At 40.7% G+C, this 14,412-nt stretch overlaps 1 protein-coding gene across 3 annotated transcripts in view; it reads right to left on the bottom strand.

Moving 5' to 3' along the window:
- Positions 1–14,412, bottom strand: part of ELMO1 (engulfment and cell motility 1) — a 242,510-nt gene that overhangs the window by 15,151 nt on the left and 212,947 nt on the right. For all 3 annotated transcript variants that reach the window (XM_075271179.1, XM_075271180.1, XM_075271182.1), the window contains one exon: positions 12,402–12,514. In XM_075271179.1, coding sequence (XP_075127280.1) covers positions 12,402–12,514 — 113 coding nt within the window. The remainder of the gene's footprint in view (positions 1–12,401; positions 12,515–14,412) is intronic.

Genomic DNA, 14,412 nt, shown 5'->3' with positions numbered 1-14,412 from the left:
AAGGTGCGAGGACGGGGTAAGTGAGGGGGCAGACCCGGCGTCACTGATCAGACCCCGGGCTGCCCCCTACGAACACCGGCACCCCCCCAAAACTGGCGCGGGGGGTGCCGATCGGCACCATTTTAGAACGGAACCCCGGAGGTGCCGGCGGTCATGTTGATTGCCAGCATATCAGGGGTTAACACCCGCGATCGGACCCGGCATTGTCAGCCGTGTATTACGGCTGACACCCGCTGTGCATGGTGCGCACACAATTTCTGTGTGCGCACCATGCATCCGCAGTAATAGTACGGTGGTTTGCGGGAAGCCCTTCCCAGCAGCGCCGTACTATTACGGCGAATGTCGGGAAGGGGTTAAAGAATGTAAAGAGTTGGCACTGGTGGAGGTGGTAAAAGTGACTTTTCAGGATAACTTGTCATATATTTGCACAAGAGGAGTAACATTATTTCTTGTCATTTACAGCCATGTGCGAAAGTGTTGAAACCTTTAAAATTTTTCCAAAAATGTATTTCTCCGAGACAAATTATTGTAATTTGTTATACACGTTTATTTTCTTGGTGTGGATTAGAACGACGCAAAAAAAAAAAAAAAAAAAAAAAAAAAAACTGAGAAAAAAATGCCAAAGATTATAATTTCACACAACTCTAAAAATGGGCCGGACAAAATTACTGCTACCCTCAACTTAATATTTGGTTGCACGCATTTTGGAAAAAAATAACTGAAATCAGTCGCTTCCTATACTCATCAACAAGCTTCTTAGACTTCTCAACTGGAATTCTGGACCACTTTTCTTTTGCAAACTGCTTTAGGTCTCTCATATTTGAATGGTGCTTTTTTCTGAAGCAATTTTAAGATCTCTCCACAGGTGTTCACTGGGATTTTGATCCGGACTCATTGCTGGTCACTTCAGAACTCGCTTATGTCTCTGTGTTATCAGTAAGGGTCTCCTATGTCTCCTGCCATAGCATTTCATTCAACTGTTGACAGATAGTTTACGTCGACACAGATGCACCCTGAGCCTGCAGGACGGCTTGAAATTCTTTGGAACTTGTTCGGGACTGCTTCACTATCTGGACTATCTTGCGTCAAAACCTTTCATCAATTTTTCTCTTCTGTCCACATGCAAGGAGATTAACTCAATGCCATGGATTTGGTTGCGCACTGTGGACAAAAGAACATCAAGATCTCTGGAGTTGGATTTGTAACCATGAAAATTTTTATATTTTTCCACAACTTTGGTTAAGTCCTCAGACAGTTCTCTTCTCCTCTTTCTATTCTCCATGCTTAGTGTGGTGCACACACACAAAATACAAAGATTGAATCAACGTCTCTTCTTTTTATTTACTTTCAGGTGTGATTTTTATATTACCCACACCTGTTACTTGCCACACGTGATTTTGAAGCATCACATGCTTGAAAAAAAGTTATTTACTCACAATTTTGAAAAGGTGCCAACAATCTTGTCAGGCCCATTTTCTACGTTTTGCATTAAATTATGCCCAGTTTTCCAAAAAGAATATATATATATATATATATATATATATATATATATATATATATATATATATACAGTCCTATGAAAAAGTTTGGGCACCCCTATTAATCTTAATCATTCTTAGTTCTAAATATTTTGGTGTTTGCAACAGCCATTTCAGTTTGATATATCTAATAACTGATGGACACAGTAATATTTCAGGATTGAAATGAGGTTTATTGTACTAACAGAAAATGTGCAATATGCATTAAACCAAAATTTGACCGGTGCATAAGTATGGGCACCTCAACAGAAAAGTGACATTAATATTTAATAGATCCTCCTTTTACAAAGATAACAGCCTCTAGTCGCTTCCTGTAGCTTTTAATCAGTTCCTGGATCCTGGATGAAGGTATTTTGGACCGTTCCTCTTTACAATTCAAGTTCAGTTAAGTTTGATGATCGCCGAGCACGGATGTTCCCACAGATGTTCAATGATATTCAGGTCTGGGGACTGAGATGGCCATTCCAGAACATTGTAATTGTTCCTCTGCATGAATGCCTGAGTCGATTTGGAGCGGTGTTTTGGATCATTGTCTTGCTGAAATATCCATCCCGGGCGTAACTTCAACTTCGTCACTGATTCTTGAACATTATTCTCAAGAATCTGCTGATACTGAGTGGAATCCATGCGACCCTCAACTTTAACAAGATTCCCGGTGCCGGCATTGGCCACACAGCCCCAAAGCATGATGGAACCTCCACCAAATTTTACAGTGGGTAGCAAGTGTTTTTCTTGGAATGCTGTTTTTTTTGGACGCCATACATAACGCCTTTTTGTATGACGAAACAACTCAATCTGTTTCATCAGTCCACAGGACCCTCTTCCAAAATGAAGCTGGCTTGTCCAAATGTGCTTTTGCATACCTCAGGCGACTCTGTTTGTGGCGTGCTTGCAGAAACGGCTTCTTTCTCATCACTCTCCCATACAGCTTCTCCTTGTGCAAAGTGCGCTGTATTGTTGACCGATGCACAGTGACACCATCTGCAGCAAGATGATGCTGCAGCTCTTTGGAGGTGGTCTGTGGATTGTCCTTGACTGTTCTCACCATTCTTTTTTTCTGCCTTTCTGATAGTTTTCTTGGCCTGCCACTTCTGGGCTTAACAAGAATTGTCCCTGTGGTCTTCCATTTCCTTACTATGTTCCTCACAGTGGAAACTGACAGGTTAAATCTCTGAGACAACGTTTTGTATCCTTCCCCTGAACAACTATGTTGAACAATCTTTGTTTTCAGATCATTTGAAGCGGGCTGTCCATGATCGGCGACCATCAAACTTAATTGAACTTGAATTGTTTTGTAAAGAGGAATGGTCCAAAATACCTTCATCCAGGATCCAGGAACTGATGAAAAGCTACAGGAAGCGACTAGAGGCTGTTATCTTTGCAAAAGGAGGATCTACTAAATATTAATGTCACTTTTCTGTTGAGGTGCCCATACTTTTGCACCGGTCAAATTTTGGTTTAATGCATAATGCACATTTTCTGTTAGTACAATAAACCTCATTTCAATCCTGAAATATTACTGTGTCCATCAGTTATTAGATATATCAAACTGAAATGGCTGTTGCAAACACCAAAATATGTAGAACTAAAAATAATTAAGATTAATAGGGGTGCCCAAACTTTTTCATAGGACTGTATATGTGTGTCATGGTTGTGAAAAACTGACACATCAGTCCTATTTTATTGGCTGTTTTTGAATCTATTCCATGTCTGTTTTTGAAGGCCCAGTGCCATCTGTTTTGTATCCAATTATTAAAAAAAATGGCCACCACCATTTCTCACTTTTGTGTGAATAAGGCCTAATTAATGTTCCATGAACTCTGCCATAAATTGATGAGATACTGGATAGAAGTAATATGGATAAATGACAGATATCTTTTTAAATATTTCATATGGAGAGATTACATTTTTATTTGAGAGGTCTTAGAGCCAAAAACTGATGGAGCCAAAAATTGATAGAGCCAGGGCTGTGGCTGTGAAGTCAGAGATACTGAGTCGGGAACTATATTGGATGAGGTTATTGACTCCAGCTTTAACATGAAATGACTAATTATTTTTAATTATATTATACAATTATTAATATTGTATAATGAAGTAGATACATAGCTTGTTACATATTTACAGGAATTCAATCAATGGCTTTTTAGAGAATTAGAGGATCTTTACTGCATCTCACTGACCGCAGCTGTCAGCCATTTATAAAGTTTAATAAGATCTGGGTAATATGGATTAATAAAATGAGCTCTGAGGATAAATGTTTAGTGGATATTTACACTCCTTAACATTGAAATTGCAACATGAAGAAGATTTATGTAGTACAGAATATGATCGCCTAGCACAGAAATACACACACACTTACACGCCTTGGCATGCTATCATTGAGGTTATTAATGGTTGTCTGTGGATGTTATACCACACTGAATGCACTTAGGCATGCAAAACATCAATATTGGCTGCTGACAGCTCCCTTTGCAATTGCTGACCAACAATGTCCCAGATGTGCTTGATGCGAGACAAGTTCAGAAACACTACAGGCCATGGTAATGCAAATAGGCAATATAGGCTGCTCACAGTAGCACAAGAAACATGTGGCCTGGCATTGAAAAATGGCTCCTTGGACAGTGGAGAAATTGTCAGACCTCTGGTTTACGACCAAATTAATATAATCCTGAGCCATATATCCTGTTGTATATGTGATCTCCAAACCAATCTCTGGCTATCCTATGTCTTCTTTTGCACTATAACAGCCTTTGGGAGAAGTGGTGTTTGGTAAATGGACATCTGTAGCTAGATGTCTGGCTGGTAGCCCAGTGTTGTCACTGTTTGCCACCCACCCCATGTTTCGGCATCCTTGTTGAAAATGCAAATGAATGCAAGTGAATGCAAAATTATATGTTCTACTCTGTATACTGCATAATGTCCCTGTTCAAGGATCTCATAAGACAAATACTACGAGACCACAAGTCAACTTATGTGGATTGCAATACTTAAGAAGCAAAGGTTTTATCATTTTATCTGCTACAGAAGCTAGGAACCACAAGTTATGTGTAGTAAATGGTATATCTCTATATATCAGGTTCATCTATATCTGCTTATCTCAATGGCAGTGCAATTGTATAATACAGCCTAAACATTTCAGTCTTCCAACTCTAGTAATAGCAAGTCTAAAAAGCCTAATTCAGATAAGTTTGTTATTTGTAAACCAATCAGCATTTCCTTGAGTAAATAAAGACTAAGGGAGAAAGCCCCACAATGACTGACTTTGTTGGGGTTGGAGCTGTATTTTTTCTGATATGCTGCTCTAAATTCCTTGACTCCCTTCACAAAGATATAAAAAGTTAAAGATAATATTCAGTCTGCTGGCAGACAGCATAAGGTGCATATGGCTCCCATTCAACACAACAATCAATATATAAGTCCTAACTGCAGAAACACAAAATGAAATAATTTCTCTCTATGGTTATAGCGGATTACGGAGAAATGCTGTTTACAGAACAATTCCTTTAGGTCAGAATGGTTTAATGGGCAGAAAAATCTAAACCAAACTGAAAAACCATTCTTGTGTTATATAAAAAGGAATATCTTATGCTATAGTGATATTGTTATATTCAGTACTATTGTAATTGCAACACCAAGAAGGAAAACTTTTAGAATTAAGGAAATCTGTGTCACTCATTCTGGGGGACCTGTCCTGTTCTGCATTACTCATATAGCCCATTGATTTAAATGTTCAGCGTGTAATGCTTCAGGATCACGGCCGAGAAATTAAGCCGATAAGGTCAGTGTCCCTCCAAAGTCAAGGGGTCCTTCTATGAAATAATAATTGTCTAAAGCACCTATCTATTTATGCGGATATAGAGGGATTGCTTTAGACTTTTGATGGATGCTGTAGTATATTAGGCCTCATCCATTTCCCAACAAACCCTGCTCACCTACTCTAAATATCCAGAAACTGTAAGCAAATATCAAATATTTTTTGTGCAAATTGTACCACAGTTGTGGCACATTTTCAATAGTAAATCTATACCATTATATCTACGGTAAATGTTCAACTTTTCAGCTGTTCTTGAGGCAGACATGACTGTCCATGCTCTGAAATATTTAATAAAATAAGTGTCAATCGCAGCTATTCATCATTTCAAGGCTTCGCCGGAGTTGGGAGGTAAATTCACATGGCTGACTTCATAATGTAATCCAACTATCAGTCCAGACGTGTGAGTCTGTATCCTATACTCTTGTGCAATCTGCAGCACTAGGGAATACAGCCAGTTGACAAGAGTGACATATCAATTTAGAGCTACATAATGCTTCTTTTCAGGCGGATGCTTGCTTTATTATTTGGAGTTTACGAGATATTCAATTTTTTGTCTTCTTTATCAGCTCACTGGCCATATACCTGCCAGTCATCTCCTGTACCAGCAACCCAGTTCTAATTAAAGAAAAACAGTCCTTGTACTTGAGAGAAAGAGAAAAAGGCAGTCATCTTGGTTTCTACATGTCACAGACTATAATGCATCTTAACTTCAACACAATTCAGCTTTCTTTTCATTTTGCAACTTCAATGAAAAGAAAAAGTAAAAGAAGAGGATTTCTGATTCTGTGATACAGTCTTTGAAAAACTCAAGCCTTCTATTCTCGTCTGAAACACTTTCTGGAGGATTATTTCAAGTACATTGTATTCATGAAAAAAAGCTTCCATAAGCCAAATGTGGACAGCAAAGAAAGGAAGCCGCACGACTGCTGTGGCTGTATTAAGGGCATTTACCGTACCCTGCTGGCACAAATAATAAGTCAACTAGATTCATATAAAAAGGTTTCCTAAAAACCTATTTCTATTTTTTTTTGGTCATCTGCTGCATCTATATGCTATTTTAACTGTAACAAAAACACATTCTCTGTTCACATCTTTGTTGGAGGTTTTGTTAGACACCTCAGTAACCTGTCAACCCCCATTAAAGTCAGCAGGGTTTGTTGGGAGCTGTTGATGTCTGTTATGACAGATCTAGGTCTTCTATGATTTATACTTGTCAATCATTATACTAATTGTGGTGGTTTTTAAAGAAAACCCTTCACCCCTATTGCTCTACTGATTCCAGCACAGTTGGAATTCTCTCTCCAGTCCCCACTGTTCCTGAGAAATAAGTGCCGTTAGATGTATGATACTTTGTACTGTTACTGAGGTTAATAGAGTATATTGCAAAAATGTTCACCAAACGATACCCTACAAAATAGTAAAAACAAAACAAAACAAAAAACACTGAAATAAACTTACACTTAAACAGGACCTTTTACCAATTCCAGTAATTAGCATCTGTTAATATCTACTGCTCCACCAATTCTAGCACAGGTGGAATTTTCTCTCTAGCCCCCACCGTACATGAGCAACAAAGCTCATGTACTTTTGGTGCCTGAAGTGCTATTTAAAGGGATTCTACCATTAAAATCGTTTTTTTTTCTCGTTGACACGTAGGAATAGCCTTAAGAAAGGCTATTCTTCTCCTACCTTTAGATGTCTTCTCCACACCGCCATTTGGTATAAATCCTGGTTTTCGTCGGTATGCAAATGAGTTCTCCCGCAGCATGGGGGTGGGCCTCAGCGCTCAAACAGCACTAGGGGCATCCCCAATGCTGCGAGAGAACTCTCCAGCGCCACCTCCAACTTCAAGAATGAGTCTTCTTTGCGTCTTCTTCCAGTGCTGGTGGTCAAACTTCTAGGCCTCGGGCAGAGCCAACTGTGCATGCCCACAATCCACAAGAAAATGGCCGCTTACTTACTGTGTTACCATTTTTCTTGTAGCCGCGGGCATGCGCAGTCGGCTCTGCCCGAGGCCTAGAAGTTTGACTGCCAGCACTGGAAGAAGACGCGCGAAGAGGCTGTTCCTAAAGAAGATGGAGGCGGTGCTGGATAGTTCTCTCGCAGTATTGAGGACACCCCCAGTGCTGTTTGAGCGCTGGGGACCGCCCGCACTGCTGCAAGAGAACTCATTTGCATACCGACGAAAATCGGGATTTATACAGAACGGCGGCACAGAGAAGACATCTAAAGGTAGGAGAAGAATAGCCTTTCTTAAGGCTATTCCTACATGTCAACGAGAAAAAATTCGATTTTAATGGTAGAATCCCTTTAAGCTTTGTAATGTTAAAAGGGTGGTGACAGACGGGGGGCGTGATTCAGAACCCCAATCAGAGGCAGCCAGTGTCAGAGCTCAGAATCACACCCTGTCCCTGCTCCTGCCTGACACCGCTCTCAGTACAGAAGCTAAATAGCACATTAGGTATCATGACTAACAATACGAATTGCTCAGTAATGGTGGGGACAAGAGAAAAATTTCCAACTATGCCATAATCAGTGGAGCAGCACCTAGTAACAGGTGCTAAGAACTGGAGTTGGTGGAAGTGGTCAAAGCTCCTCTTTAACTCCAAACGCAGTTGTCATATTCTGAGAGCCAAAATTATCTTATCCTTGCAGGTATACCATATGTACAGTCCTTGAATATAAGCCGAGGCCCCTAATTTTGCCACAAAAAAAACTGAGAAAATGCAGCAGCTACTGGAAAATTTCAAAAATTAAAATGGTCGGAGTTTTTCGGTGCAGTAGTTGCTGGGTGCTGGGGAGGGGGTGTTTTGGTTGTCTGTCTGCCCCTTCCCTGTGCTTGAGGATTAGGATTTTTTTTCTACCACTTGTTATTCAGCCTGGCTGAATATAGGGTATCTGCAGTGCTCCTATTAACCCCTTCCCGACGGAATAGGAGCACTGCAGATCCCCTATATTCAGTAGACCGGGCACTTTCAGACACAGGGATACCTAATGTGTATGTGTTAAACAGTCATTTTCTACTTTTATATGTATTCTAGGGAAAGGTGGGATTTAGAACTTTTATTTATTTTATTTTTTTAAAGCTTTTTTTTCCTCCTCCCTATTTTATGGGAGATTCTATACATTACTATTGCGGCTGGTCATAGACCCCCCCCAAAAAAAAAAAACAAAAAAATAAACAACCAAACAACAAAAAACAACATTTTTTTTTCTTGACTTGAGTATAAGCCGAGGGGGGCTTTTTCAGCACAAAAACTGTGCTGAAAAGCTCGACTTATACTCAAGTATATACGGTACCTGAAATACCTCCTCTAAACAGAGGAGGGGGCACTTAATTTCTACTTCTATGTACAGTTAGACAAGGTAACATATTTTCATTCACCAAGTTGGAGAATTTCAATGCATTATAGTTACGTGAACTGGTAACTCGCTGTCATAGTCTAGCTTTTCACCAGTGTTACCAAATTCTTTTTTTTAAGTGAACTCAATATTTTATTGTGCATTATACTTTGTAATATGTTGTAAGCAAATGTGTTGTTCCACCACTAGATATCGTATTCACTTCATAGATCATATAAAATGGAAAATGATTGCAGTTTCTGTATTTGCTCTTCTATCTAGTGAACAGTTAGTTACCTATATAGTATGGTGGTACCTGGTGTTCATGTCAACGTGAACTGCCACCAAATGAGCTGAGTGCTGGAGTATACCCATTTGTACCCACAAATAGAGTCCTTTTACATATTTCTACCTTGCTTGGTTTGTAAGGGAGTACATAATCTGGATGTCACACTGTGTATACCTTCACTATTCTGGATCCTATACCTGCGGGGGAAGTACAAAGGGAATATACAGTCAGCTGTGGGGGGGGGAGCAGACTGATCCTATTTAGAGCCAGCATGACAGATTAACAGTGGCAAGGGAGACACAGGGAAATAAACATGAAGAGATACATATTTTATTCTAGAAACACTGAACATGTTTCATAGGATGCCCCCTCCTTTTCAGTCTATGGTGTAGTGTTCTCATGTCTATAGAGTTCTATTACAAGACCATCCATTTAAAAGTATTTTATGCTTTTTTTGTCCGTGATGTTAGATGGACTCTGCACTGGAAACATTCCAACGCAGATGTGAATATGGCATTAAAGGGGCTCTATCATTGGGAAAAGTCATTTTTAACTAATCACATCTTTGCATAGCCTTTAGAAAGGCTATTCCACACCTTCCTTTAGTATGTAAATTGCCTCTGTGGTTTCTGAATAAGTCCGTTTTTATCCAAATACTAATTAGACTGGTGCACGAAGCATCGTGCACCCCTTTGCTATTGTTTCCTATGGCTGTATACAGCACAGGCTGCTGCTGATGACTCAGCTTCCTGTTTGCTCACACACATAGGAGATAATAGAAGAGACGAATGCTGCTGGGAACTTCCTGTGCTGGCTGGAAGATCATTAGCATATGAATAAAAACGGACTTATTCAGAAACCACTGAGGCAATTTACATATTAAAGGTAGGTGTGGCATAGCCTTTCTAAAGGCTATGCAAGGATGTGTTTGTTAAAAATGACGTTTCCCAGTGATAGAGCCCCTTTAAGTTGCCTAAGGGTGCATTCACACGATGTAATCTGGCACGTCTACGCCGCGGGAGCTTTTGCGGGCCGTATACGCTCCCATTGATTTCAATGAGAGCCGGGATCGTATATGCGGCGCTATTTTGCGGCCGCAAAATCACGGCCACAAAATAGCGCCGCATATATGATCCCAGCTCCCATTGAAATCAATGTGAGCGTATACGGCCCGCAAAAGCTCCCACGGCGTAGACGTGCCAGATTACGAGCCAAAATACATCGTGTGAATGCACCCTTAATGTTCACATTCACAAAAAGCAAACAGAAGATTATAAAATTTGAATTAAAGCTGAAGAATTTTTCACCATACAATCATTAGACTTACAGGTTGCTACTTACAGAAAAGTCCTTTAACCCCTTAACGCTAAATCACGTACCTGTACGTCAGGGAATGTGGTTAGTTCCCGCATTCCCACGTGCATGTACGTGATGGAGATCGCACGGGCTCAGAAGCAGAGCGTGTGCGATCTCAATTGGAGGCCGGCTGTATCTGACAGCCAGGCTTCCCCTGTAGCAGCAGGGACGGTGATTGCACCGACCCCCGCTGTTTAACCCTTAAGGTGCCAAGATCCATAGTGATCATAGCACCCTAGGGGTTTGGCCGGCTATAAAGCATGCTGCCGGCTGCATAAGGAGTCTGTGTTAGCTGTAATTTACAACTACACGCTGCTCCTTAATCCCTCCCCCCATCGGAGCGAGCTCCGATGGGGGGAGCTCCGATGGGGGGGAGGTCCGATGGGGGGGAGGGTTAACTCCTTGGATGCCAGGACGAGAGGAAGCTAGTCTATGCATCTGCATAGCTAGCTTCCTCTATAGACTGCAATACACGTGTATTGCAGTCTGTAGTTAGTATAGAACCAGCGATCCTCTCTGATCGCTGGTTCTAGTGTGCTTGCAGCACAAATAAAAAAATGTAAAAAAGGTTGTTTTTTTTTTTTAAATAGTGTGTAAAACAAACAAAAAAACAGTTACATTTCTTGTAAATCTGGAAAATCGCTGTTACACTTGTAAGCCTTGTAATGTCCAAAATAAATTAAAATACAATCAAAAGATGATGCCGATATAAAGCAGAGATATGGGAGATAATATTTATTACTGTATTTGGGTGGTATAACTATCTGCCTGAAAAGCAGAGAATTTCACATTTTGAAAATTGCAATTTTTTCCAAATTTCCATCAAATTTCCTATTTTTTTAATAAGTAAATACAAAAATATTGATTAGTGTTTACCACTAACATGAAGTATAATGTGTTACGGGAAAACAATCTCAAAATCACTTGTGTACGTTAAAGCGTCTCAAAGTTATTGCCATTTAAAGTGACACATGTCAATTTTGAAAAAATAGGCCTGGTCCTTAACATACTTTTGGGCTGTGTCCTTAAGGGGTTAAAAGGGAGATCACCACCATCAAAATCTTTGTTAAACCCCTTACATACTGTTGTAGAGGCTGTTATTGGTATAGTAAACATACCTTTTATGTCAAAGTGCAATCTTGGTGCAAAGAAAATCCAACTAATAAATTGTTTACAAATAAACAGTTTGATGCGCTCAGGGCATGGATGCATCTTCCAGAGTACCCGCATTCACCTTTGGATGCCACCCAGCAACTTCCTTCCTAACGTAAATATCAACAGGTCCTGATATGCAATTACCACAGGAGAAAGTAGGTGCTCCAGCGGTGCACTGAGCAGCTCATACAGGTTTAGGCTAAGGAATGCTGCGGAAAAAAATCTTGCTGCCTATTTTATAGCAGATGTGGGAAGTTATGCCTTCTACTATTCACTTCTGTGGGATGAGGCTTAATTAAATTGCATGCCATCATGAAACAGATGGTGTGTCAGACCCTCACCGATCTCCTACTGATATCCTGGAATACCAACTGGAATACCCCTTTTATATAGGCAATTCAATAAGCAGCTATTGGGGTATTCAATTTTTTTATTTCCCACGGCTATGGTGTTCATATGGTTTATCCCATATGGTGAACACCATAGCCATGGGAAATAAAATTATTATTAGGGTTGGGGAAATAACTGAAAAATAATCGAAAGTCAGCTCAATTAAACAATGTGAACTTGCTCATACCAATTATTGTGCATCTATGCCATCCTGCCTCACACTGCCATTGGCTAAAGGACATGTCACTAACTGTGCACTACCCAATCAGGATTGCTAATATGTTAATAACTGACACCACTTTCAGTGGCATGTCGAGGCCTGTAAATAGATGGCATGGCATGTAAAAAGGAGAGTATCATAACTGAAGTAAAATGGATCTCGATTTAAGTTGTAATTGCTCTATATACCTTGTTTTGGCACACAAATGTATTAGTCTAATGGCTGGACATATCATCATGAGAATAGAGCTCTATATTTGTATATAATAAAAGTCTAGAAAAATATTATAACACATACCTTGTCGTCTCCGACTATTCAATTTTCTAAAGCAGGTTCCTTCAACCAGCCGGTTAAGTCGCTGCTGTTTTATAAGTTCTAAGATTTCAGGCTGAATCTTCTCTTTCAGCTCCCTATGCAATAATAATAAAACAAAATGCATGATGAGAATCTTTACTTCTGTTTTTGAGGGTTTTTTTAAAATTTTATTTTATCTTTTGCACATTTATACAATTCTGAAATAAATAAGAGAACACTTAAATCATACATAAGATCCGTACAAAGGATTTGAGTTGAAAGTCTTTACTGAGATAAAGTTGACATGACATAGACAGACATACACATGGTCGATGGAAACCAGTATTATCAACCAATTGAGAGCTGAATTCCAAACCACTCCCAAAAAATGAAAATAAAAATGTAAAATCAGAGATGGATCCAATTTGCATGGATCCACTGCACCTTATAATGTGACTCAGTAGTGTGTATGGCTCCCACATGCCTGTAGGCCCGCCTGACAACACCTAGGCACATACCAGATGAGACTGCAGATGGTGTCCTAGGAGATTTCCTCCCAGGCCTTGATTAGGGCAACGGACATCATAGAGTCTATGGACAGTCTGTTGTGCTATATAGTCGCTTTAGATGTGCTGATTCATAATGTCCCAGAGGTTCTTAGTTGGATTAGACTCTGGGAAAAGCTAGAGACAGTCAATGCCTTCTTCATTGATGAATTGTCTACAGTACATACTTAGGTCACATGAGATCTGGCACTGCCTTGCACCTTACAGAACTCAAGGCTCAGTGCACCAGAGTAAGGAGCCAACAATGGCACTGAGGATGTCATCCTGCCACCTAACAGCAGTCGAGCTACCATAGGCTGTCACGTAGTATTTTAGTATTTGTACAACCAGTCATGTTGGATGATGTTGCAAGCAGCATAACATTCACCACAGCATCTGAAGACTCTTTTATGTCTGTCACATGTCCTCAGTGTGAATCTGCTCTTATTTGTGTTGAGGATGGGGGCCAATGGCTGCATGGTACTAAGCTGTGAGCGTAGGTCTCACAATACATTATCAGGCTCACATGCACACCAGCCTCGGGTCACTTCATTAGTAGAGATGGTAGAGCCACACAAGATTGGTTTTAATTAGAGATGAGCGAACAGTGTTCTATCGAACACATGTTCGATCGGATATCAGGGTGTTCGCCATGTTCGAATCGAATCGAACACCACGTGGTAAAGTGCGCCAAAATTCGATTCCCCTCCCACCTTCCCTGGCGCCTTTTTTGCACCAATAACAGCGCAGGGGAGGTGGGACAGGAACTACGACACTGGGGGCATTGAAAAAAATTGGAAAAAGTCATTGGCTGCCGAAATCAGGTGACCTCCATTTTAGACGAATAGTGGATTTCAAATCCGGGTCATATGAGAATGTGAACTTTGTGACTATGAGACAGGGATAGCTGTACAGGCAGGGATAGCTAGGGATAACCTTTATTTAGGGGGGAATGTTATTAAAAATAACTTTTTGGGGCTCTATCGGGTGTGTAATTGTGATTTTTGTGAGATAAACTTTTTCCCATAGGGATGCATTGGCCAGCGCTGATTGGCCGAATTCCGTACTCTGGCCAATCAGTGCTGGCCAATGCATTCTATTAGCTTGATGAAGCAGAGTGTGCACAAGGGTTCAAGCGCACCCTCGGCTCTGATGTAGCAGAGCCGAGGCTGCACAAGGGTTCAAGCGCACCCTCGGCTCTGATGTAGGAGAGCCGAGGGTGCACTTGAACCCTTGTGCACCCTCAGCTCTGCTACATCAGAGCCGAGGGTGCGCTTGAACCCTTGTGCACACTCTGCTTCATCAAGCTAATAGAATGCATTGGCCAGCGCTGATTGGCCAATGTATTCTATTAGCCTGATGAAGTAGAGCTGAATGTGTGTGCTAAGCACACACATTCAGCTCTACTTCATCGGGCTAATAGAATGCATTGGCCAGCGCTGATTGGCCAGAGTACGGAACTCGACCAA

The sequence above is a fragment of the Leptodactylus fuscus genome, chromosome 4 (assembly GCF_031893055.1).
Source record: "Leptodactylus fuscus isolate aLepFus1 chromosome 4, aLepFus1.hap2, whole genome shotgun sequence".
In the NCBI taxonomy this organism is placed as follows: domain Eukaryota; kingdom Metazoa; phylum Chordata; class Amphibia; order Anura; family Leptodactylidae; genus Leptodactylus; species Leptodactylus fuscus.
This window is presented reverse-complemented; position numbering and strand designations above follow the sequence as displayed.